General features: G+C 38.2%; 1 protein-coding gene across 2 annotated transcripts in view; it reads right to left on the reverse strand.

Moving 5' to 3' along the window:
• Nucleotides 1-26,221, reverse strand: part of sugt1 (SGT1 homolog, MIS12 kinetochore complex assembly cochaperone) — a 47,160-nt gene that overhangs the window by 11,178 nt on the left and 9,761 nt on the right. Inside the window, exons 4-11 of one of the 2 annotated variants that reach the window (XM_051927329.1) lie at nt 21,803-21,872; nt 19,659-19,729; nt 19,525-19,578; nt 18,601-18,623; nt 18,382-18,404; nt 17,480-17,576; nt 16,630-16,737; nt 5,346-5,436 (exon numbers count right to left, since the gene is read on the reverse strand). In XM_051927329.1, the coding sequence (XP_051783289.1) occupies nt 5,346-5,436; nt 16,630-16,737; nt 17,480-17,576; nt 18,382-18,404; nt 18,601-18,623; nt 19,525-19,578; nt 19,659-19,729; nt 21,803-21,872 (537 nt within the window). Of the gene's footprint in view, nt 1-5,345; nt 5,437-16,629; nt 16,738-17,479; nt 17,577-18,381; nt 18,405-18,600; nt 18,627-19,524; nt 19,579-19,658; nt 19,730-21,802; nt 21,873-26,221 lie in introns of both variants that reach the window. The other variant, XM_051927328.1, reaches the window with a different exon arrangement.

Here is a 26,221-nt window from a genome sequence, read left to right on the forward strand (position 1 = left end):
AAGGAATTCATGGAGTCAGCTGACCTGATTAATTTTGGTAGGTCATTCCAGAGTCTGGGCGCTATACAGCTGAAGGCCCTGTCACCCATGGAGTGTAGATTAGTGAGGGGCACAACAAGATTACCAGAATCAGAGGACCTTAGTGGGCAGGCAGGCACATAGTGATGGAGGAGGTCACTGATGTAGTTTGGTGCGAGGTTATTTAAAGCTTTGTAGGTTATTAGTAGGATTTTATATTCGATTCTGTAGGACACAGGGAGCCAGTGAAGACGGAGCAGGATGGGTGTGATGTGCTCGCTGCTGCTGGTTCGAGTAAGGACTCTTGCAGCTGAGTTTTGAATAAGCTGGAGCTGTGATATAAGATTAGAAGGGGCACCTGCCAGTAGGGAATTACAATAATCGATGCGGGATGTGATAAAAGCATGGACAAGTTTCTCAGCATTAGAGAAGGAGAGGAAGGAGCGAACACGGGATATGTTACGGAGGTGAAAGTAAGAAAGTTTCTTAATGTGATTTATGTGGGTGGAATAAGTGAGGGAGGAATCAAAAATGACACCAAGATTTTTTACAGTAGAGGCAGGTCTGATGAGATCACTGCCAAGATGGACTGGGAAGGAGCTCATTTTATTAAGTTGCATTTTAGTCCCAATTTGCAGGAGTTCAGTTTTATTGCAATTTAATTTTAAAGAGTTCTGCTCCATCCAGGTTTTAATTTCACTAAGGCAGGTTGTGAGCTGAGAAAGCTCTGATGAAGTTCCACTTTTAACATTGAAGTAGAGCTGGGTATCATCTGCATAAAAATGATAACCCAATCCATAACTACGGATAATATGGCCAAGGGGAAGCATGTAAATACAGAAAAGCAGAGGACCAAGGACAGAGCCCTGAGGGACTCCTTGTGTGACTGGCACGGAGTTGGATCTGCTGTTGCCAAGACTAACAAACTCTTGCCTATCACTCAGATAGGACTTGAACCACTGGAGGGCAGTGCCAGAGATACCCAGCATGTTCTCCATTCTGGACAGTAGGATGTCATGTCTGACTGTGTCAAATGCTGCACTGAGGTCTAACAGAATTAATATGCTAGTTTGTCCAGAGTCTGCTGCCATAAGCAAATCATTGGTTACCCGTAGCAGAGCAGTTTCACAGCTGTGCCGCGCCCTGAATCCAGACTGAAAGGGTTCCATCAAATTATTAGAGGTTAGGTAATTGGTGAGTTGGGAAGCTACAACACGCTCAAGAACTTTTGACAGGAAAGGTAAGTGGGAAATAGGCCGGAAATTGTTAAGATTGTCAGCATCAAGGCCAGACTTTTTTAACATTGGGGTTACAGAAGCAATTTTAAAAGTGAGTGGCACGGAGCCAGTGTCAAGGGATGAGTTTATTATTGTTGTAACAGTCGGGATTATGGCATGAAGGCAGGATTTAAGTAGTGTGGTGGGGATGGGGTCCAGTACACAAGTAGTCGGCCTCATCTTACAAAGCAGGTTATTAACAAACGCAGAGGTGACTGGTGAGAACTTAGTAATCCCTCCTCCATCACGGGGGTTGCGTTCCAGAGCCACCCGCGAAATAAGAAAATCCGCGAAGTAGAAACCATGTTTATATGGTTATTTTTATATTGTCATGCTTGGGTCACAGATTTGCGCAGAAACACAGGAGGTTGTAGAGAGACAGGAACGTTATTCAAACACTGCAAACAAACATTTGTCTCTTTTTCAAAAGTTTAAACTGTGTTCCATGACAAGACAGAGATGACAGTTCCGTCTCACAATTAAAAGAATGCAAACATATCTTCCTCTTCAAAGGAGTGCCCGTCAGGAGCAGTGACTGTCACAGAGATAGAGAAAAGCAAACAAATCAATAGGGCTGTGTGGCTTAAGTATGCGAAGCACCGAGGCACAAAGCTGTTGAAGGCGGCAGCTCACACCCCCTCCGTCAGGAGCAGACAAAGAGAGAGAGAGAGAGAGAGAGACAGAGTTTGTTTTTCAAGCACAAATCAATACTTGCCCTTCGAGCTTTTAAGTATGCGAAGCAATGTGCAGCATGTCGTTTCAGGAAGCAGCTGCACAAAAGATAGCAACGTGAAGACAATCTTTCAGCATTTTTAGACGAGCGTCCCTATCGTCTAGGTATGCGAACAGCCCCCCTGCTCAATCCCCCTACGTCAGTATCAGAGAAAGTCAGCGCAAGAGAAAGAGAAAAGTAAGCTGAGTAGCTTCTCAGCCATCTGCCAATAGCGTCCCTTGTATGAAATCAACTGGGCAAACCAACTGAGGAAGCATGTACCAGAAATTAAAAGACCCATTGTCCGCAGAAACCCGCGAAGCAGCGAAAAATCCGCGATATATATTTAAATATGCTTACATATAAAATCCGCGATGGAGTGAAGCCGCGAAAGGCGAAGCGCGATATAGCGAGGGATTACTGTATATCTGTAGTACTAGGGTGTTGTACCGTGTTAGCCATTATGAATGTAGAGAAAAGCCAAGCAAAATGACACCTTTTATTGGCTAACTAAAAAGATTACAATATGCAAGCTTTCGAGGCAACTCAGGCCCCTTCTTCAGGCAAGATGTACAAGTTTTTTTTCTGGCCGAGAACACATCAGCTCAGGCTGTAACAAATATCCTAGAACCTAAAAGTGAAGTTAACCTTAATCTCAGAAGGATGCATCAAACTAGTAACAGCTCTTACAATTCTGGAGGGCACTCACTGTCCTACTGCAGTTTCAGCATACAGCATCATGGAGGATCTGGGCTCCTACCTAATGGATGGAACTGCAAAATACAGTAAGGTTCAGTTGTGCTAGTGTGCCATTTCATTAAAAGGAATGTAAAATGCCATTTCATTATAAATCGGATTCCATAGGGCCCTAGTGAAGCAATAAGTGTATTCAGCAAAAATGATCAAACAGACTTTGTCACATCACCAACCCCAGGGGTACACCCCTAATATTATGGAAGGGGTCGAACGTACTCCTCTATTATATAAAAAAAATCTTGGGACAAACGCGACTTTTTCAGAGAGACGAGACGAGACATTTTCAGGGAAATAATTTAACGTCCTGCAAGATAAAACTTGCCAAGAGATGAACTGAAAACCGAACAGGTCCAAGCGAGGGCAGAAATAAAAGACAAACAGTAGAAGACGAAAAGACAAACAGTAGAAGACAAAATAGAAGTCATAAAGAGGTTCAAAAACATTGGCACGATACACATGCAGTGCAGGTTAGAGATTATGAAAGTACTAAAATTTGAAAGTCTCAAAAAACTTACAGTAAAGATCACATTAATGCTAACAAATGAAAATTATTGCTCGGTGAAATAACGGAACAGCGAAAAGAGATCGAATATATAGACATAGGTGATATGACAGAGCTACTACAAATTTAATTTCAAAGAAACCACAATTCGGTCAGGTTTATATTTATGATCACGGAGAAGCAATGCAACACAGAATGGAAAGAATGAAATGATCAAATGTATTAGAAATTCTTCAGCCAATAATGGATATAAATCCATACGTCCAAAAGTATTGTACTTTACACGAAATGTATCAGAAAAACATGGACAAAAGTTTTCTTGGATTTCTATATGAATCTGAAAGATCACGCTTGCATATATAATAAGCAAATGTTCAGCAATAATAGTTTCAAAAGACAGAGATATCAAAGACAGAGTTGACATTCGTGTTTATCCAAAAGCACAGCTGGATTAATCACAAGCAGTAGATCCAGGAAATGACTAGCACGTAGGGCCCGCATGGGGGTGGGGCGAGCAAAGCGAGAAGGAGACAGAGCCGTCTAGTCCTTACAAAACTTAAAAAAATGGAAATGGGTAACAAAGGCATGTGGAGTTAATGCTATTTTGAGGTTGCCGGGCCCAATATGATAATATTTTTGATATTTTCTTTGCCGGTGGTCCTAGCCCTCTAACAGCCACTCCCAGAAGGTTAAAAATGACAAATTTCAAACATAAGTACATGAGGTATCATTTTATACTATTTCTAGACCAGTGATTACAGACGTGATGTTATTTTTGATTCTTTATAATGAATCTTTCCCTCTATGGTCCTCTATTAGAGGCTGAAAAATTACTATCGCAAATATTTAAGACTTAAACATTTAAATGGAATCCAACATTTTAGTATTTCAAATATGTGATGAAACAATTCTTGTCTATTTTGTATTTCTACTTCATGAAGTAAATCACCACATTTCTTATGGACACCCTGCTTTATGGCAGCTTACACTAACTCAGACTTTTGTGTTTTTCTAAGAGCACTGTCAAAATGTTTAGTGGATCTGAGCAGATCAACATAATAAAAGTTAATTAGCAGCAAAAACTTTTTACTAATTAAGAAAATGGTTAGAATGGAAATGTGCAGCCACTGTGGATCTTCAGGATCACAGTTGGATACTCCTGCTATCAGCTTTTACATGTACACAGAGGACTCCATACTCTCTGACAGCATAACACTCTAGAACAGAACCTGTTCAGCTTAGCAGTATTACTGGGACACAACTCCCTTCTATTTTAAAGCATACATTAACACATAAAGTGCCTTAGAAACAGAAAGTGAACTATTAAGAGAACTTAGTCATCCTGCACAGTCACATTTCTCCCTCTTTTTCCATTCTTGCAAAAGGTACAAAACTATTAGCATTCAAAACCACTAGTTTCAGAGAGAGCTTTTATCAAACAGGTCATTCATTATGTTACTGCACAGCATGACTTCCCTTTGTGCATTATATCTGAAAACGTACTTCTTGCCTATTTTTGGATGTTGTTGGTGTTATACTATTTCTACTTGTTTCTGGGAGATATGCAAGTAAGAATATGAAGCAAATGTGTCATGTAGCAGGTTTCCAAAACTAAGAATTAAGGTCCCAGATGTTTTTGTGACAACAGCTAACCAGCCAATGACTTCTTGAATAGTGGGGTGGGGATGGTAATAAATATGGTAACATGCTTTTTAATAGGAAAAAAAATTGTATAAAAAATACTTACATATAAACAAAAAAAGGCATAAAGGAGAGTCCGACAATGAAATGAATATACGTTTAACCTTTAATGTACACATATAATTTTTAAAACAGACTAAATTATCCAGCCAGCCACCCACTAAAGACAGCACAAGGAAAGAGAAGATGCTAGTTAACCTAATAACATCTTTATTATGAAACCCTATGCAGACACAGATGTTAACTCCAGACAATAACCACCCATTCATTTTATAGATATTTAGGAATAACCAAAGCTAAGGATGAACAAAACATGCAAGTACTAGGTTTTCAAGTAAAGTCTGGAAAATAAACAACACTATACTTGCTTAAGGCTAACCTGGTGTGAAATGTTTCAGATTTGCGGGAGCACCTTCTCCTTCCAGCGTCTCCCACCTCACTGCTTCTGTCTTCTTCATTTTAATTTCAATCTAAAAGACATGTATAAAGAATATAAAAAAGGAAATAACCACATTTGAAAATTAAAAATGTATACACACTTACAATCCAAATATTTTACATATAACACTATTTTACCTTAATCGCAAATACAGACATAAAACAAATTTACAGTGAGTTTTTGATTTGTGATAACACAAATATTTCTTAATTAATTCTTTATGTAGTACCCTAAGTTCTTGTCTATAAGCCGGACTCATGTATTAGCCGGAGACCAAAAATCATATGAATTTTTAAAATAAAATCGTATCATAGATAAGCCGGACTCATGGATAAGCCGAACGTACTATAACCTATAACTAATAGAAGGGAGGGAGGTCAGTGGTCTCACTCGCGCCCATTTAATTTCTTTAAGGGGGGAGAGAGTGTGAGATATTGCCGTCTCTCTCACTCCCCGCATGGCGCGGTTGGAGCGGCCGGAGCGCGTTCTTTCTGCTCTGGGCGTCGCCGAGTCAACACGAGCGCGTAGCGGTCATTTAAATTGTGATTTTATATGTAAGCATATTTAAATATATATCGCGGATTTCTGCGGACAATGGGTCTTTTAATTTCTGGTACATGCTTCCTCAGTTGGTTTGCCCAGTTGATTTCATACAAGGGACGCTATTGGCAGATGGCTGAGAAGCTATCCAGCTTACTTTCTCTCTCTCTCTCTCTCTCTCTCTCTCTCTCTCTCTCTCTCTCTCTCTTGCGCTGACGTAGGGGGGTGTGAGCAGGGGGGCTGTGTGCAGCTGCTTCCTGAAAGAAATGCTGCACGGAGCTTCGCATACTTAAAAGCTCAAAGGGCACGTATTGATTTTTTTTATCTGTCTCTCTCTCTCTCTCTCTATCTCTCTCTCTTCCTCTCTCTTCCTGCTCCTGACAGAGGGGGTGTGAGCTGCCGCCTTCAACAGCTTTGTACCGGCGGTGCTTCGCATACTTAAAAGCCAAAAAAACCCTATTGATTTTTTTTTTGACTGCTTGCTTTGCACTCCTTTGAAAAGGAAGATATGTTTGCATTCTTTTAATTGTGAGACAGAACTGTCATCTCTGTCTTGTCATGGAGCACAGTTAAAACTTTTGAAAAAGAGACAAATGTTTGTTTGCAGTGTTTGAATAACATTCCTGTCTCTCTACAACCTCCTGTGTTTCTGCGCAAATCTGTGACCCAAGCATGACAATATAAAAATAACCATATAAACATATGGTTTCTACTTCGCGGATATTATTATTTCGCGGGTGGCTCTGGAACGCAACCCCCGCGATGGATGTATAAGCCGGACTTATGTATAAGCCGATATTCTATTTTTTCATTTTCACAACTTTTTTCCTTAGATAAGCCGCGGCTTATTGACAAGAACTTAGGGTAATACATATCAAATTTAAGTAAAACTGTTGCTTAGGATAAATGATTTATTTTATTCAACTGTGGATATATTTTGTGCAATCAGATGTCATAAAAATAAGTATCACAATGTATCTACTAGGGAATCCATTCCCGGGCTCCCGGATTCCAGACATTTTTCATTCTCAAGAATGAAATTGCTATAATTCCCGGGAAAACGGGAACGGCCAAGCTCGCATATATAGCATGTAAAAATCGATCAAGAAATAACAAGAGTTATAGTTGAAAATAATTAAAGGTGACACCATTGCTGCAGCTTGCACTTCATCAGGCAACAGCTTTGAACAGCAACTTGAAATTGCAATGCGTCAGTCTGTTGTATCCGCATTATCTGTGCCAAGAAACTTGCCATCACAGAATGATGACAAGAAACTGGATGCATCAGTAAAAGCTGAAATGGCGGTGTTTCAGAGCAACGGCAAGCGCGGGCGTTGTTTAGAACAAGTCTATCAGTATCTGATGACTGTGCCGCCTACTTCAGTGGAGGCAGAGCGTGCTTTCTCAGTGGATGGCGTACTCTGCATGAAGGTGCGCTCTTGCCTGGACGACCGCACGCTGGACACGTTGTGCTTTCTACACTCTTATTACCGCAACTAAAGATACATGTACTTATATGACAGCATGAACTGCTTGTAAATAAGGTTAGTCTTTTATTTGTGTCAACATATTGCAGTAGTTTTATTAAAAATAAGTGTCGGTCGTTCTAACACTGTTCACATGTGAGATGCCCATGCGCTGTGTCATTCCCGGGAATGACATGCAGGATTCCCGAATTCCCGGAAATGGATTCCCTAGTATCTATACCCATTATCTTACCTACTACCCAATTTGTTATTGCGAGTAGACAATCCCAAACTCCTGAACCAGTAAAGAACCATTAGGCAAAGTAACTGCACATTGTATATATTTTAAAACTTAAGACTTTTTTAATCCCCAATCTTCTTATTTAGAAGTCATCAAGATATGAAGTTGTTCTTTACCATAAACAACATAAAAAGGGCTAACCATTATGCATATTTGTTACATTATCTAACCTGTTTACATAGCATTTTTATTCTCTGTACATTAATGAATGCTGAGTGATACAATTAATTAACAGCATGTCCACCCATTTTATTACCAACTTTGGTTCTTTTCTATTTTAGTTTTTTTATAAATTGGGTGAATGGATGATTTCCATAACCACACCAGCACTTATTTTGTAGTTTTTCAAATAGCTCTATAAAAAATCTTTTTATTTCACTTAAAAGAACAACCTGTATATATCTCAATACATACTAGAATGTTTCAATAACATGAAGCTAAAATTGAGCCGGTCTAACATGGGGAGCCCTTCAGACCACTGAACAAACAGGCCATTGTTAAGGCTGACCCCTAGACTGCCTGAAGGCTAGCTAAAGCAAAGCTAAAACCTTCCTAATAACTCTATAAGCAAAATCACATTTCCTTCTGCCGCAAGTAACAAAACACACAAGTGGAAATATTTTTACAAGTATTTCTAACTTTAGGACAAATTTTAAATGTTAATGTGGTAGCACAGCAGATGTTTTTCTATATTTTTGAAAAATATATTGATATAGGAAGATTGGAAATAGTACATTTTAAGAAAAATGGAAACCTTTTCACATCATTAATGATCAACTAAAAAGTAGCACAAATATAATGCAAAGTTAGTAAAATTTAAAAAGGTAAAAAACAATGCAGGGTTTGACATATTGTTTAACAATAGCCTAGGGTATTTAGATTAAAATGGACACAAAAAGATCTCCATATTTAGTTGCCAAGAGGAATGTATTGAAAACAAGTACAGTAATCAACAAATAACCTCACCAGCATCAGTATTAGAAGCTACTATCATCACGAACCACAAATTTAGAACACTCTTCAGATTGGCTGGCAAATCCAAAATAGGGCCTTGCAATGCCTTAAAGGTTCACATTGACATTTCACAGCATCCATCACTTACTTGTATTGTATTGCCTCGGCAATTGACTGGATGGAGAGATGCTTGGAGATTTAAAATAAATAGCTACTGTACCCACATACTGCAAAAAGCGTCAGTGGGGTGAGGGGGTGCGGAAGGAGTTTTAGCTCAGGAGTTAGCTAAGATTGCTGCAACTCATGTTGCTGTTATTCAGTAATATGTTGACTCAAAGGTGATCCATTCAAAGTTCATGCAACTTGTAGCAATGTTAAAATACAATTTTGACCCAAAACTCTAAAATTAGATCTGGATCGTCATAAAATGGATTTGAATAAGCATCTATCGACAGGAAACTAGAAGTTACTAATTACTTTTACTCACTTAAAACATGGCATCCTCATTTGTTCTCTTTCTACCATCTTCTGAACAACAACAAAAAAAAAAACTATTTGTCGTGTTACAACATCTGTGTTTTCATCATGGCAATGCCATAGCGCACATTTTGACTTTTCTTATAATGAGCACAGACTACATGCTGTATAAAAGTGTAATGCTGAGTGTTGATTAGTATTGCAAGCTTGCAGTGATATGCTTTTAGGAAGACATTGGCATTGGCTTTAAAAAAAATGTAAGGCACTGCATGATATAAAATATTATCAGTTTACTTCAGATGTATTATCTTGTGTACAGAATACAATTACGGTACATTACTATTTGTCTGTAAACAGTGCTTGAAGTGGAAACAATTTTTATTTTTGAAAGGATTTTTATGATTAAAAACCTTTGTTTACACCTAGATCAATTAAATAAAGTATGCAAAATTGTATTTCTTTTGTGCCCCAGTCTGTTAGCTATCATTGTACTAAGTTTGGATCCCACAGCATTGCAAAGTTATTGCTTGGCAGAAGAAGCTCTCCTTTTTGGAAACAGTGTCCCTTTAGGAAACATTCAGTCTTGCACCTAAACAATCTCAAAACAAGTACTACAGCTGCAGTTATTTATTTTTTACAAAATATACAGTATATACACACATATATATATATATATATATATATATATATATATATATATATATATATATATATATATTTGCAGTTGGAGATCCACAAAGGGAGAAAAAATGAATCACGTATCATAAAATAGTTTTATTCCTGAGCTTTCAACCCCTGTCAGGGGTCTTCATCAGAGGATAATGCTTAGACTTACAAGAATCAAAGGCAATATATAGCAACACATTCAGTGGGGGGTGGGTGGAGGTGGCTAAGTCAGTATGATCAAAGGGGGGGGGGGGTGTATCATTAAATTAAAGTGCATATGTCCTTCTTAAGTTGGCATATGCTGGGTTTATGTCCAAGTGTCTGTTGATGGCATTTTCATCTGATAGCCAAGACTCGGCCAACTCTCTGCCGCTTTTTGTACTAGCCTTAAATTTTACTTTCACGTTGTCCCAGTTGAATGTATGTCCTGTCGATTTAGTATGTGCATATATCAAAGATAGTGCGTCCTTTCTTCTGACGGCGTTGCGATGTTCCTGTACACGTGTTGAGATTTTTTTTGACGTTTGTCCTATGTAAATAAGATGCAACGTCGCCAGCCAGCTACACACAAGACAACCAACCACACGTATTCTGGCAAGTGAACAGAAAGCTTTAAGATCTTTACGGAATGACAACAGCATTATTATTACACCAGCTGACAAGGGAGGCGCAACTGTTATCCTAGACAGAGAACAGTACGCCACAGCTATGGAAGAAATGCTTTCGGACACTAATACTTATCAACAGCTAAATAACGACCCAACAAAAACCACACAGAATAAAATAAACTATACTCTGACCAAACTCCGAAATGGTAACCGCCTGGATGTACAGAACTTTCACAAAATGAAATCCAATGATGCTAACTGCCCAGAATTTTGTGGACTCCCAAAAATACACAAAACACCACTAAAATACAGACCAGTGGTTAGCCTAATAGGCGGACCATCATACAACTTGTCAAAAAGACTTTTCCAACTACTTAAACATTTAACAGACGACTCAGATTATTCTGTCAACAGCGCGGAGTCGGCATTACAGCGCTTGAATGACGTATCCATCGCCGAGGACGAGATCATGGTCTCGTTTGATGTTATATCGCTATACACCATGATCCCGATCCAACTGGCCACAGAAACATTATTAATGAAACTGGATAGTGACCCCACCATAGAGACAAGAACCAAACTGTCCATCAAAGACTTAATGCACCTAATATCACTTTGCCAAAAAACGCACTTTCATTTCAACAGCAAGTATTACACACAGAAAGAAGGCATGCCGATGGGATCACCGTTATCTGGACTCCTAGCTGAACTGGTAATGCAACGATTTGAAAACATAGCTTTATCCCAGATTACACCCAAAATTTGGATACGTTATGTAGACGACACATTCGTCATATTAAGAAAGAACCAGCTGAATGAATTCTTCAATCATATTAATACAATATTCCCTGCAATCCAGTTCACAATGGAAAAAGAAAATAATCGACACATCAATTTCCTGGACATTTACATCAAAAGAAATAGTGACGCCACCCTGACCACAAGTGTTTACCGCAAACAATGCCATGCAGACAAGATTCTACACTTCGCCAGCAATCACCCGGTATCTCATAAACGGAGCTGCGTGAAAACCCTATTTAAACGAGTCCACACGCATTGTAATACCAAGGAAACAAAAATTAATGAGAGACGCTATCTGTTTCAACTTTTCACCTCGAACGGATACTCAAAATCATTCATTAGTCGGAGTCTACACAGCGGGCGCCAAAGGAATCAGCATACAAGCGACGTAAATCAGAACCCCCACCCCACCTGGCATTCACTCCCGTACCACCATAATGTGTCAGAAGGCACGGCACGCACCCTGACCAAGTGGGACATCAAAATAGCACATAAACCCACCAACAATCTGCGCATGGTCCTGTTTAATGCTAAAAACAAGAAATCGACAGCCGAAACACGAAACGCAGTTTTATAGTATTCCATGCAATTCTTGCTCAGCTGTATACATAGGACAAACGTCAAAAAAAATCTCAACACATGTACAGGAACATCGCAACGCCGTCAGAAGAAAGGACGCACTATCTTTGATATATGCACATACTAAATCGACAGGACACACATTCAACTGGGACAACGTGAAAGTAAAATTTAAGGCCAGTACAAAAAGCGCCAGAGAGTTGGCCGAGTCTTGGCTATCAAATGAAAATGCCATCAACAGACACTTGGACATAAACCCAGCATATGCCAACTTAAGAAGGACATATGCACTTTAATTTAACGATACACCCCCCCCCCCCTTTGATCATACTGACTTAGCCACCTCCACCCACCCCCCCACTGAATGTGTTGCTATATATTGCCTTTGATTCTTGTAAGTCTAAGCATTATCCTCTGATGAAGACCCCTGACAGGGGTTGAAAGCTCAGGAATAAAACTATTTTATGATACGTGATTCGTTTTTTTCTCCCTTTGTGGATCTCCAACTGCAAATATGCAAACCGTATCACAGACCTTCTCTTCCATATATATATAATATATATATATATATATAATATATATATATATATATATATATATATATATATATATATATATATATATATATATATATATATATAATATATATATATATATATATATATATATATATATATATATACACACACTGTATATATACACACACACCAACACTATATATATCACTCTGAACCAACTAGTAAACAATTTGTGGCTGTATAACTACATACTCATACAATCCTTTACTTTAAAAATTATTTTTCACGTCAATCCTTGAAACAATTTTATTTACCACTAGTCACAGAGGAAGCTTACATTTTGTACATTAAATTGGGTTTTTTGTGCTGCAATTTACCCATTTTCTCCTGCCTTCTGTTGCAGTTTCTCTACAATGGTTCAGTATGTTATTTTCTTGTTGTTGTTGCTTTTTTCTTGCATTTCATATCTGAAATACACTAAGTACATACATTTTCATACCAGTGTCTTCCAGTGCTGGATTACAAGAGTCAGGACAATGTCTTTGCTGGCCACCCTGGGCAAAGAGTTAGTCAAACAGAACCAGTGTTTCTGAGTAATTTTTGAGTTGGGGGCGGGGGGAATTATACTGTGAACAAGTCAAAAGCTGAATTTTTTTTTTCCCACTCGTACGTGGCATGATACAGTGAAATTCAATCAGGTGGAGTGGGGGTTTAGAGGGTTCTATGTATGGAAGTTTGAGAAGCACACAGCATTACAATTACTCATAGGTACACTAAGAAACATTGTCTGTAGTCTAAGCTGAAACTGAAAGAGCACTGCTCAGAAAACTAACATAGGAAGAATGGGCAGCAGATAGCCTCTGGATATGGTAATTGAACCTATGAAGTTTGAACTGTAAAACTGTATGTTGCAATGCTTCTAAGTCATAATAAGCAGTACTTACAGCAAAAGTACTTCATCGAACATGTCATTCTCAATTAAGTCAAAACTTTGCTCAGAAACGGACTCAAGCTTTGTGCTTAATGATCCATACAGACGAGAGGTTACGTGGACATTATGATTGTTGCTATTTAGGCCCAGCTATGACACGTAGTTCAAAAGACCAGTCATAGACAACTACACCTCAGCTATCCAATGGTAATTAGCCATTCACTGTATGCAGCTCGATGTAGGAGAAAAATTTTTTTAAAAGCAGACTAACTCAGCTGTGACACACTTCTCGCCTCAGGATATACAGTATATGTGCAAATCTTAGATTTTATTAGTGAAAGAGAGCAGACAACATGGAAACTTATTATTTACTTAAAAGAAGGCACTCTAGGTATGTAAAAATAGCATTATTGCTTTTGATTAACTTGTGGGTTTATTACATCATACACAAACAACTTTAAACTATGGGCTCGGGCACAAGTGTTTAAAGGGGCAAACCTGCCAAAGTCACAAAAGAATTCCAGCTTGTATAGCCACAGTAGGCATTGATTTTAAAGATAGCCAGCTACCTAAAACAGCAATGTAAATAGAGAAAAACAATGGGCACTCAAGAGTCCGTCAGCACCATAGTGCTGCAAATATACCTGCATTTTTCCCATTCAAACTTTGATCAGGCTGCTAAACTAGCATAGTACAAGGAACCTTGCATGTCTCCTGCTGTAAATACAAGTGCCTGACAGCTTTCTTATGAGGCATGGGAGATTAAGAATGCTTTCAGGAAATTTGCAAATGCAAATGTTTGGAGCCAATCAACGACTTTTTTTGTATTGACAATGTGTCCAGCCAATCACCGATGGACAACATCATTGACCATCGGCTTAGCCCTGTTCCAAAATGACCAAAATTAAGCTAAACTGGTAAAATATGTCATCTCAGCTACTTAAACCATGTAGAGGTTGTGAACCTGGGTTCATCCATAAATATTTTAACACTGCTCCTGTATATGTAAAAGAAGGCCCCTTCTGCTGGTCACCTGGGGCACATTTTGTGAAGAATATGTGATTTTGATGGTCACTGTAAACATCCTACTTAAATTAACCCTCTACAGGATATTCAACTAAGAAAGAAGGTTGATTTTTTGGGTAGGTAAGGAGCTGAAGGCGTTTTCTCAGGTTGCCTGACTCTTCACAAAGGCCGACTGACTGGTCTGGAGTTTCAGTAAGATAAATCTTGGTGACTCTGTGGCAGCAGTAAAGGGTAGCAAGTAGGGCTGGGCGGTATACCGGTTCATACCGAAAACACATTTTTATTTTTTTTATGATATGGATTTTTCTTATACCGCAACACCGGTTTAAATTGCCTAAACAACGTTCGGAACGTGGCGCAGCGGGAAACTGTTCAAGTGGGGACCTTTTTCACTGCTACACCGCTAAACACAGATTTGTTGCACTAGGGCTCTTTTTCACTGCTACACCACCAAATAGTGGGCGGTAGCATAGGTATGCCGCGCGGTGAAAATGGACAGAGAGCTGAAAAAAAGGAGTCACGTCTGTCGCCTGGAGATGCTTTAGTTTTAAAAGGTCAGATGTGTAAATACTGCTTCTATACTACTGGATAATACTGCAAGCCAAGTTGCACTTGTTTTATTTGTTTTCAATACAGTGTAATGTACCTGGGTACTGTGTAATATTGTGACGATATGTTGACTTTATTCTCGTACTTTGTCATTAAAGTAGAACATCGTAAACTAAACTTCATCGTAAAATGAATATTTAATTTACTAGATTTTCTCAAACCCCGTCATAAGTTATATAGCACATTAAATGCTTTGTGTTGTGTTCCCCGACCCAGTTATTAATCGCTTCTTAAACTGACTTCCTCCGCACTAAGAGGAGACAGCGATCACCATACAGAATCCGTTCACTGTATGATATTCCTGCTCTCTGAAAATTTATAATGCTAAGATAAATACTTGATATCATTTTCATGATGAAATGCATTAAAGCAGGTATTAAACATGCACGGTAGTGTGGAGGTAGTGCTGCTCCCTCGCAGTAAGGGGTCCCCAGGTGTATGTTCAGTGTAGAGAACTTTATGGCAGGTGTGACAAGGCTCCGAAAAACTGGATGTATGAATGGGCATTGCACAGGTTTAACTTAAATATTATTTAAATGTTGGGTTTGTGATCTGGTGGTCGGAGAGATGAACACAGAATTCAATTTGGTGAATACTGTGTAATGCACCTGGGCTTTTGAAGCCTTGAAGTAATAGTGCAACTATCTGTAATAATACAATTATTTATTAGTTTAAATATTATGCAGTTTAATGATGGTAAAGTTGTTTAAAAAGTCACTTTAACGTGTCAGTGGAAAGAGATTAACATTAACAGAAAGTGTAGTTGTTTTACAAAAAATATTTATTTATTCCTTTTCTAAGACATGTTCAGTGCAATACAACTTTTGACAAGCACTTCTTGATATTTTCCTAAGTCTAAATACCTCTTTGGATGGTTGAAAATATGTTGTCAAAATTATAATTTAAGTTTTTGCAAAATTTTTTTAAATAAAAAGGTTCTATATTTTGACTGCATCTGTCATGCAATGTGATTTCCTTCTCTTCATTAGTGCCACCCCCTTGAAAAGTATCACTTTATGGGGCAATGCAAACCTGTATTAATACTTGTGTGCACATTAAAATGTTTTTTTTTTTGTACAATGTACAATGCTGTTGACAGTGGAATAGGTTATTCTTAGCCAGTAATTTCAGTGGAAAATGTGTTTAACATCCACTCATGCATGGGAAAAAAATACCGTCAAATACCGTGAAACCGGGATAATTTAGAAAAATACCGTGATATAGAATTTTGGTCATACCGCCCACCCCTAGTAGCAAGGGACCTTTGAAATGACACCAAGTTTGCAACATCTTTCAATGAATCAAAAATTATCCCTTATGAAAAGTTCACAAAATGGAGTAATACTGAAAAAGCATCCAAAATGCTTCATGATACAAGTGGAATGGGAATAAAAGCTCACCTGAACATAAGGAAAAACACATAGGACTTTGATTAACATGCCATTATGGGACACTCAGAAAGTATAGGAGCAATTCGTCAGCATCCCCCAAAAGTAAACAAGGACGAGTGCTAAGTGACAAAAATATACAGAGGACAACTAAGCAGTAACTGATTGTTGAACATAAACAAAAATTTGCTCAAAGAGTATATTGTGATCTGCCTCTGCTTAAAAAAAGAGGACCATTAGGTTTTGAATTACACTGTTGGTGTGCCACTGCCCTCATAGCTAACATAACTACTGATAAGAAAAACAATAACTGTCTTTTTATCTCTGTTGTAGAATTTCAAATCACTAGTTTTTACTTACCTTTGAAGACAGTATTTTGAAAATGCTTTGGTCTGGAATTATATGATGAAGAAGACTAAAGTTCAAATGGAAATCATCATCAGATGGTACAGCAACAGAGGCAATTAACTTTATATCAAAAGAAAAGAAAAAAACAAACTGTCAAGTAATCACTCCATCAAAAATCAGTAAGCCATCAAAAATAAATTTCAGAACTTCACTGTTTGTCAGTTGATTTTTGACTTTTTATGAAGTGTAAATCAATTTAAGAAAAGTGAATTATATTTTTGGGAAAGGAAAGCATCTAAGATTCTTCCTCCCTACATACACCTGCACTTTATGGCTTAAGTCAAAGATACACAATCAAACTGTCTACCAGCTCAAAATGGACAGTATGTATATGAGTGATTGAGTAAACCTTACAATGACCTAGCATGCTGTCCAAGTTTAACTAATGTCTTGTTATTATTATCACTACACTGGGAAAAAATGCAGGTTTGTAAATGAATGGACATAACTCCTGAGTAATTAAGAACATAAGTTGAACTGCAAAAGAGGAGGTGCAGTGAACAGTCTGAACCAGTACTTTCAATGACTAAATGTAATACAAAAGAATGTCCATAGATTATTTATAGAATATTTAAAAGTGAGTATCTATTAGCTTCCCATTTCCCAAACTGTAATTTTTTTAATTAATAAACATCCATATGTAGGTAGAGGGCAACTCCAGTCTTATCTCTTCAAAAACTAGTGTTAAAACAATGATTAGGGTATTTGTGTAAACCCAGATACTGGCCATTAATCTAGAGTTTTTCTTGAGCTGCATTTGTAAGTTAAACGATTTATGAAACAAGTTTACAGCATCACCTACCTTTGAATCCTCAAACTTTACTTTCACATTTTCCTTAGTTGCATTCTTCACCATTAATGTGACAATGACGTGTGATTCTGTTTGGTACCAGTCATGCCTTTAAATGAGAAAAACACCTAAAATGTACTGGCTTCCTACAAGGAGTTACAGAAGAGTACCATCTACTGGCCATCACAAGGATCTATCAAATATTTTATCATTGCAAAACCTCTCTTTTATTAAACTATATAGGGCTGCATACATTATGAGAATATAAAAGCCAATATATGTGAAATGTTAAAAGATTCAGTTGACTGATAGGTTAGAGAGTTGTATTATTACCTATATAAACGATTGGTAGCTTATTTTAAAAGTGATATTACTTTTACTTTAAAACAGCAAAATGAAAGCCTACTTAAAATTATTTAGTCCCAGTGCATGTGTTAAGCAACTGATAGAAGACCAACTTGAGGAGTACCATGAACAACAAGGGAAAACACTTTATGCTGACAAATAACATTATGAATATGTTGAGTACAGATATCCAAACAAAGCCTAGATAATTTTATAATTCGTTATCTCCAACCAAACAGATTGATCCAGTTTGGACTGTGGGAGGTGAATGGTGTTTAATAAAGTCACAAAACAAGGAAATGATGCTTTAACCTTGAAACAAGAAGAAGTGCTGCAAACCAACAATGCTAACTTCTGCACATCTAATATACTATTTTACAGCTTAGTTAGATCCTGGAAACCTATAGTACATTATTTCATTTCAGAAGATTTTTATTTTTGAAGATACACTAAATTATTCCTGCAAGAAACCAAGAAGACATGAAAGTGCTGTTAAAATAATGCAGTTTGATGCATTAAAAAATGTTAAACCCTAAAGTTTGTCAGCACATAAACAGAGGTTAACTTACTTTATTTTTGGTGTAGATACCCCCTGAGATGTATGCATAATTGGAAATAAAAAGAAAAAAGTGTTATTTCCTCAAATACATAAATGCTTCAAAATCAAGTGATCTTAACAGTTAATATACTTTATTTTTTACAGTATATAATAGTATAGAATTAACATTGAAATGAGTAAATTCATCCATGTATCTCACCAAATTTGATAAGAAAGGTATAGCAATTACCTTTTCTGAACTTTCACACTTTACTGCTGTCAAAATAAATAAAACAAGAATACAAAATTGAATTCACTTTTTTTTTAAGATATGAGTAAGTCTAGCTTCATTGTAAAGGCACGAAGGAATCAGACTATGTTGATTAGCCCATGCAAGTAAGAATTACACTGTGCTTTGTACACATGACTATAATAATCCTATAAACATCTTTTTAAGTTTTCCAGTTTATGCTTCCTGGACAGAGACCAAACCTCATCATTCATATCTGAATTATGTGTATAGTTTACTACCGAGTGACCATTTTTCAAAGGCCTTTGCTGTGTCTCAAGTTACAAAACAAGAATGGCAAAAGTACTTTATGTGGGGAAATGAAACCCACTAAATATGAAATAATTGTAATAATACTATAACAGCAATGTTTGTAACATAGCATGCCATGAAAAGTGGCATGATGGTTGTTTCAGAAATGATATTAAAAGCTAAGATATGAAAAAGTAGGAAGTATCTATACATAAAATAACGTTTTTCCTCTGGGATGATAAAGTATACCTAACACTTAACAATCAGGTAGGCACTATGAAGTTAAGATGTACAAGATGACCAACAGACTGGGTACATTTATCCATAGTCCTAAATAATCTGCACTTTCCTACATTGATGGTTTCTATGCAGAATGTAAAGTAACAGTTTAGTGCTGGCAAATGTTATCTGTAAATTTAGCCTTAATTTTGATCCTGTTAATGAAATATTAAAAGCAGAACCTGAAGCTTTATAAAATCATGTTCAAAATAGAGAAGTCAGAAAAATATAATATAAAACAAAATCTGAAATCTAAATGGGTAAATGTTGCCTAAAACATTTAGAAATTAACATTATTCTTTTACTCCATAAAACTATAAACACACACACAATAAAGTTAAAAATCACACTCACCACCCATGTTCTCTTCACACCGTTTAATCCAAACACTAATAGTGCTATCTGATTCTGCAAAATCAAACAGTGCAAAGCATAAGACAGACATTTTCTCCAAACATTTTACAGTAAATTATAGAAAAATGGCTTACCATCCAAGTTCTGTCCCTTTGTGAAAGCTTCATGAGCCGATGGGTAATTTTTTAAATGGTATTCAGCAATTCTAAAAAAATACATTCGAAGAAAGAGTAGGCTTTCTATTATTAACTGAAGCACACATACAATGCTAATAAACACACATACTCACTCTTTAAGTCATAAACGGTAAAAAAACATAAAAAGTCAAATCGGAGGTAAAAAGCTTAGGGGTAACCGTTGATTGTAATCTGAATTTTAAATCGCATATTAATAAAATCACTAGGACAGCATTTTTTCACCTAAGGAACATAGCAAAAGTTAGACCTCTTATATCATCGAAAGATGCAGAGAAATTAGTTCATGCGTTTGTCTTTAGTCGACTAGATTACTGTAATGCACTCCTCTCAGGACTACCCAAAAAAGACATCAATCGTTTGCAGTTAGTGCAGAATGCAGCTGCTAGAATCCTTACCAGGAAAAGAAAATCCGAACACATTTCTCCAGTTTTGATGTCACTACACTGGTTACCTGTGTCATTCAGAATTGACTTTAAAATTCTGCTTATGGTTTTTAAAGCTTTAAATAATCTCGCCCCGTCTTATATATCGGAATGTCTGACACCTTATATTCCAAATCGCAACCTCAGATCCTCAACTGAGTGTCTCCTTAGAATTCCAAGAGCAAAACTTAAAAGAAGTGGTGAGGCGGCCTTCTGCTGTTATGCACCTAAAATCTGGAATAGCCTGCCAGTAGGAATTCGCCAGGCTAATACAGTGGAGCACTTTAAAAAACTACTGAAAACACATTACTTTAACATGGCCTTCTCATAACTTCACTGTAATTTAATCCTGACACTCTGTATATCCAATTCATTATAATAACCATTCAAAATCTGTACTAACCCCTACTCTCTCTTCTGTTTCCTTTTCCGGTGTCCTATTGGTGGTGGCTTGTGCCACCACCATCTACCCAAAGCACCATGATGTTCCAACAATGATGGATGGATTAAAAGCCAGAAGTCTGTATAACCATCAGCATCAAGTGACTCCGTGAGAACCCTAACTACAAAGAGGACTATTTCATTTATGTTAGGTAGAATGCCCAAAGGGGACTGGGCGGTCTCGTGGCCTGGAACCCCTACAGATTTTATTTTTTTTCTCCAGCCTTCTGGAGTTTTTTTTGTTTTTTCTGTCCACTCTGGCCATCGGACCTTACTCCTTCTTATGTTAACTAAGGTTGTCTTATTTTAATTTCTTATTTGTCTTTTATTCTTCTTTTCTTCATTATGTAAAGCACTTTGAGCTACTTTTTGTATGAAAATGTGCTATATAAATAAATGTTGTTGTTGTTGTTGTAAACGTAATACCCAATGCTTATAGAAACAGACAGTACATTCTTATGCATTTAAGTTTACAATAATTTAGCAAGAGGTATAAAACAGCCCTCCATAATTGCAATGAAAATGGCTCATTCAGAAGACGGCTAATTACTTAATGTTGATGGTTGGCATTTTAATGGTAACTTTTCTAAGGGGAATATTTTGTTCAAATGTTCCAAAAATGCACATGCTAAACTGAATGTTATTAATGTAATAGCAATAAAGGCCTAACCATTCCACTATACTTTTCAGTTAAAAGGAAAACAATGCTTTTGCAAGGACCTTTTGATAAGGAAGGGAAGCAGTATCCTGAAATCTAAATGTTGGAAAACTGCACAGTTAAGAACAGTTTCAATTACTTTTCAATCAAGAAAATCAAAGTGGATGCAAATGAATTCAGAACCCTAGGATGCAAAATGAACTTGTAGGGAGTTCCTTCTTTCTACTTCTGTCCTCTCTACATCCTACTTTTATCCAAAACCATCTTCCCACTTCTCTCCCTAAGTTCAAAGTGACTGCACCAAATCCTTTAAATTCAATTCCATTTAAATTTTAGCAACTATTTTTGGACAAGTACCAATTTTATACTTTTGAACTGGTATGATCAGATTTCCATTTAAAATTATTATAAGAATTTTTGCATAGAATTAGATATAGAGAGAATAATTTTCATCTAAGGCCAAACTATCCTGCAAACCATTAGCATCAAACACTGTAATGAAATTACTTGTATAAAACGGAGCAAAATTGCAAATGACATACATGGCATAAATTACTTACCCAAGTCTCATATACGCTGTAGCACAGGAGGGCTTTAAGCCAAGGGTTGCTTTTGCATCTGCAACTGCATCTAGAGAAAAAAGGTTCCAGTATAGCAGTAAATAACAGGAGAGAAGTTTTCACACAAAGGATATGAATGAAAGCAATTAAGGATTATAGGTGCAAAAGAAAATTTGCGCCAAACCCACTATTCATGATCTGGCCAAATGATTGATGCTGCTTCATTTACCAAGCAAATATCTCTATTCTGGAAGTGACTGTACATCAGGAACAAATGAAATCAATGAATCAATTATTGATAATTATTTCACATTGAATTTGGTCATATCTACATGGAGATAACTAGTTGCCAGGTGGAGGAGGGCCAAAACCGAAAGCCAGGTCCAGATACAGGAGGATTTTGATATTTTTCTACCACATCAAGAATGGTTGTAGATAGTTATGAAATCCACTGAAACTGCCAGAAGCAAATAAAGTTCTAAAGAGCCAAACAGCACCCCTGCAGCCGGGAATTTCTGAGCTCGTAGCTGAGAAAGGAATTACAGCAGACGGAAAGTATATGAGGCAGAAGGGGCAGTATAGAGGAGAAAGAGAGTATGGGAATTTAACTGGAGACTAAAAAAGACTAAGCATTAAGTATTCCTTAATTGTGAGAGGCAGAGTAGGAGGCCACATAGGACTGGCAAGAGGACACAAGACTTTCTGGCTAACATGAAAAGCTAAGGTCGGTCTGCCCAGAACATCAGCAAAACCAAAGAATGGGTTATTGACTTTCACCACTCCAAAAAGCCTCCACACCTGGGGCCTCATGTATAAACGGTGTGTACGCACAAAAATGTTACGTATGAATGTTTCCACACTCAATTCGCGATGTATAAAACCTAAACTTGGCGTAAAGCCACGCACATTTCCACAGTAGCTCCAACCCTGGCGTATGCAAGTTCTCCGCTCGGTTTTGCAGACTGGCAGCACCCAGCATCAAAGCAGTGCTACTGTTCCTGTGTGGTTACCCTTTCTTTTTCAGATCCACATCCCTGACGTGGCTTTATCATATACACTGTAATTAACCTGTAACAATATAATGGTCCAGGGAATAGCCAAAGTATTCCAAATACCAAAGCTGCTTTACTCTCACTGCACCTTCTTTTATCTTCTTTCAGCTGCTCCCGTTAGTGGTTGCCACCGCGGATCATCTTTTTCCATATTACTCTCACTGCACCACTCGGGAGTATTTATATCACTGTATCTGAGTGTGAATCACAGCTCTACAGCAGAGAATTATCAGTATACAGCATTAAACACACTCTGCCTCAGCCATACTGCCTATTTGTACTGCTCTCACACGGCAAACGCTTCAAAGCCTTTCCTGTAAGGACCTCGTAGTTCAGAAACAGTTTCATCCCAAGAACTATAAACACACTCAATCAGTCCATCAAGTGCTCCTTGTACAACTGTTTGACTTATAAGTACAGTCGACCCTTGATATACGACCAGCCTGACACGTGAACAACTTGCTTTACGAGCAAAATTTTTGTTTTGAATTATGACCAACATCTTGCGTTACGACCCGAATGCGGTCACGTGTATCCGCGTGTGCGATTGTAAACAAACAGCCGACAGCGTTTGTAAGCGTCAGTCGGAGCCCAGATACATGTGTTTGTGGATGTAATTTCGGTCAGTGCAGTGATTTATATAATTTATTTCGATAATTGCTAAGGAAGGAAGCGAAGGTAACGAAGGTAAAGAAAGCGATCACAATCGAAACGAAGAAGGAAATTGTGTGGAAATATGAGAGTGGCGTTCGTGTGACCGATCTCGCTAATATGTATAGCATGTCGAAATCCACCATCTCGACAATTTTACAAAGAAAAGATTTGTAGAAGGAAACTCCTTCCAAACAATAACCACCTTCCACTTCATTCTCCTCCTCCTTCCTTCCTGCAAGCCAAAGATGTCAACTTAAATGGTGAGTACAGCATGAAATTGTTGTTTCTGGTAGGCTAGGCACTTTTTATAACTTTTTGGTTAGTACATTAGAAAAAGTATTGGTGTTTTTGGTAAATTATGCACATTATACAACCCTTTTCTATTAAAAAAAGTTAAGCAAGTGTTGCTGTGGGCGGTTCGGAACACATTAAGGGCATTTCCATTATTTCTTATGGGAAAAATAGTCTTGACTTACAACCAACTTGAGTTACAACCAGCCCTCGCGAACGAATTGAGTTCGTAAGTCAAGGGTCCACTGTACAATTATCTCACTATAAACTTGCGATACAGTTATAATATTGCACAACCTGAGCCACTTTATAAAGTGTGTATTTACATATGATGACGATATAATTTTTAAGATGTAATGCAGCAAAATGTTAATTATATTATACAGATAAAACTTCAACTTCACTTAAATAATCTATATTGTTAATAATTAAACATGTGAGGACACGGTGTCGCTGCGCTAGCAAGGATCTGGTGCTCCGTTCATGGTGGTCTGTAAGATGACGTTGGAGATCAAGAACAGCAATAGAGTAAGGGCAGAGCCAAGGATCCAATGGTGGAAGATGAAAAAGGAAGACTGCAAGGTTGAGTTTAGGGAGAAGGTGAGAAAGGCACTGGGTGGTAGTGAAGAGTTACCAGACAGTTGGGAAACTACAGTAGATGTAGTAAGGATGACAGCAAGAAGGGTGCTTGGCGTGACATCTGGACAGAGGGAGGAGGAAAAGGAAACCTGGTGGTGGAATGGGGAAATACAGGAGAGTATACAGAGGAAGAGGATGGCAAAGAAGAAGTGGTATAGTCAGAAAGATGCAGAAAGTAGACAAGAGTACAAGGAGATAAGGCGCAAGGTGAAGAGAGAGATGGCGAAAGCTAAAGAGAAGGCGTATGATGAGTTGTATGTGAGGTTGCACACTAAGGAGGGAGAAAAGGACCTGTACTGATTGGATAGACAGAGGGACCGAGCTGGGAATGATGTGCAGCAGGTTGGTGTGATAAAGGATAAAGATGGAAATGTACTCACAAGCGAGGAGAGTGTGTTGAGCAGATGGAAAGAGTACTTTGAGAGGCTGATGAATGAAGAGAATGAGAGAGAGAAGAGGTTGGATGATGTGGAGATAGTGAATCAGGAAGTGCAACGGATTAAGCAAGGAGGAAGTAAGAACAGCTATGAAGTGGATGAAAAATGGGAAGGCCGTTGGTCCAGATGACATACCTGAGGAAGCATGGAGGTGTTTAGGAGAGATGGCAGTGGAGTTTTTATCCAGATTGTTTAATGGGATCTTGGAAAGTGAGAGGATGCCCGAGAAATGGAGAGGAAGTGTACTGGTGCCGATATTTAAGAATAAGGGGGATGTGCAGGACTGTAGTAACTACAGGGGGATAAAATTGATGAGCCACAGCATGAAGTTATGGGAAAGAGTAGTGGAAGCTAGGTTAAGAAGTGAGGTGATGTATGGTTTCATGCCAAGAAAGGGAACCACAGATGTTTGCTCTGAGGGTGTTGATGGAGAAGTTTAGAGAAGGCCAGAAGGAGATGCATTGAGTCTTTGTGGACCTGGAGAAAGCATATGACAGGGTGCCTCGAGAGGAGTTGTGGTATTGTATGAGGAAGTCAGGAGTGGCAGAGAAATATGTAAGAGTTGTACAGGATATATACGAGGGAAGTGTGACCGTGGTCAGGTCTGCGGTAGGAGTGACGGATGATTCAAGGTGGAAGTGCGATTACATCAGGGATCGGCTCTGAGCCCTTTCTTATTTGCAATGGTGAGGGACAGGTTGACAGACGAGATTAGACAGGAGTCCCCTTGGACTATGATGTTTGCTGATGACATTGTGATCTGTATCGATATTTGGGAGCAGGTTGAGGAGACCCTGGAGAGGTCGTGATATGCTCTAGAGAGGAGAGGAATGAAGGTCAGTAGGAACAAAACGTGTGTAAATGAGAGGGAGTTCAGTGGAATGGTGAGGATGCAAGAAGTAGGCAAAGGTGGATGAGTTTAAATACTCGGGATCAACAGTACATAGTAATGGGGATTGTGGAAGAGAGGTGAAAAAGAGTGCAGGCAAGGTGGAATGGGTGGAGAAGAGTGTCAGGAGTAATCTGTGACAGACGGGTATCAGCAAGAGTGAAAGGGAAGGTCTACAGGATGGTAGTGAGACCAGCTATGTTATATGGGTTGGAGACGGTGGTACTGACCAGAAAGCAGGAGACAGAGCTGGAGGTAGCAGAGTTAAAGATGCCAAGATTTGCATTGGGTGTGACGAGGATGGATAGGATTAGAAATGAGGACATTAGAGGATCAGCTCAAGTTGGACAGTTGGGAGACAAAGTCAAAGAGGCGAGATTGCGTTGGTTTGGACATGTGCAGAGGAGAGATGCTGGGGATATTGGGAGAAGGATGCTAAGGATAGAGCTGCCAGGGA

The sequence above is a fragment of the Erpetoichthys calabaricus genome, chromosome 4, assembly GCF_900747795.2.
Source record: "Erpetoichthys calabaricus chromosome 4, fErpCal1.3, whole genome shotgun sequence".
Classification (NCBI taxonomy): Eukaryota; Metazoa; Chordata; class Cladistia; order Polypteriformes; family Polypteridae; genus Erpetoichthys; species Erpetoichthys calabaricus.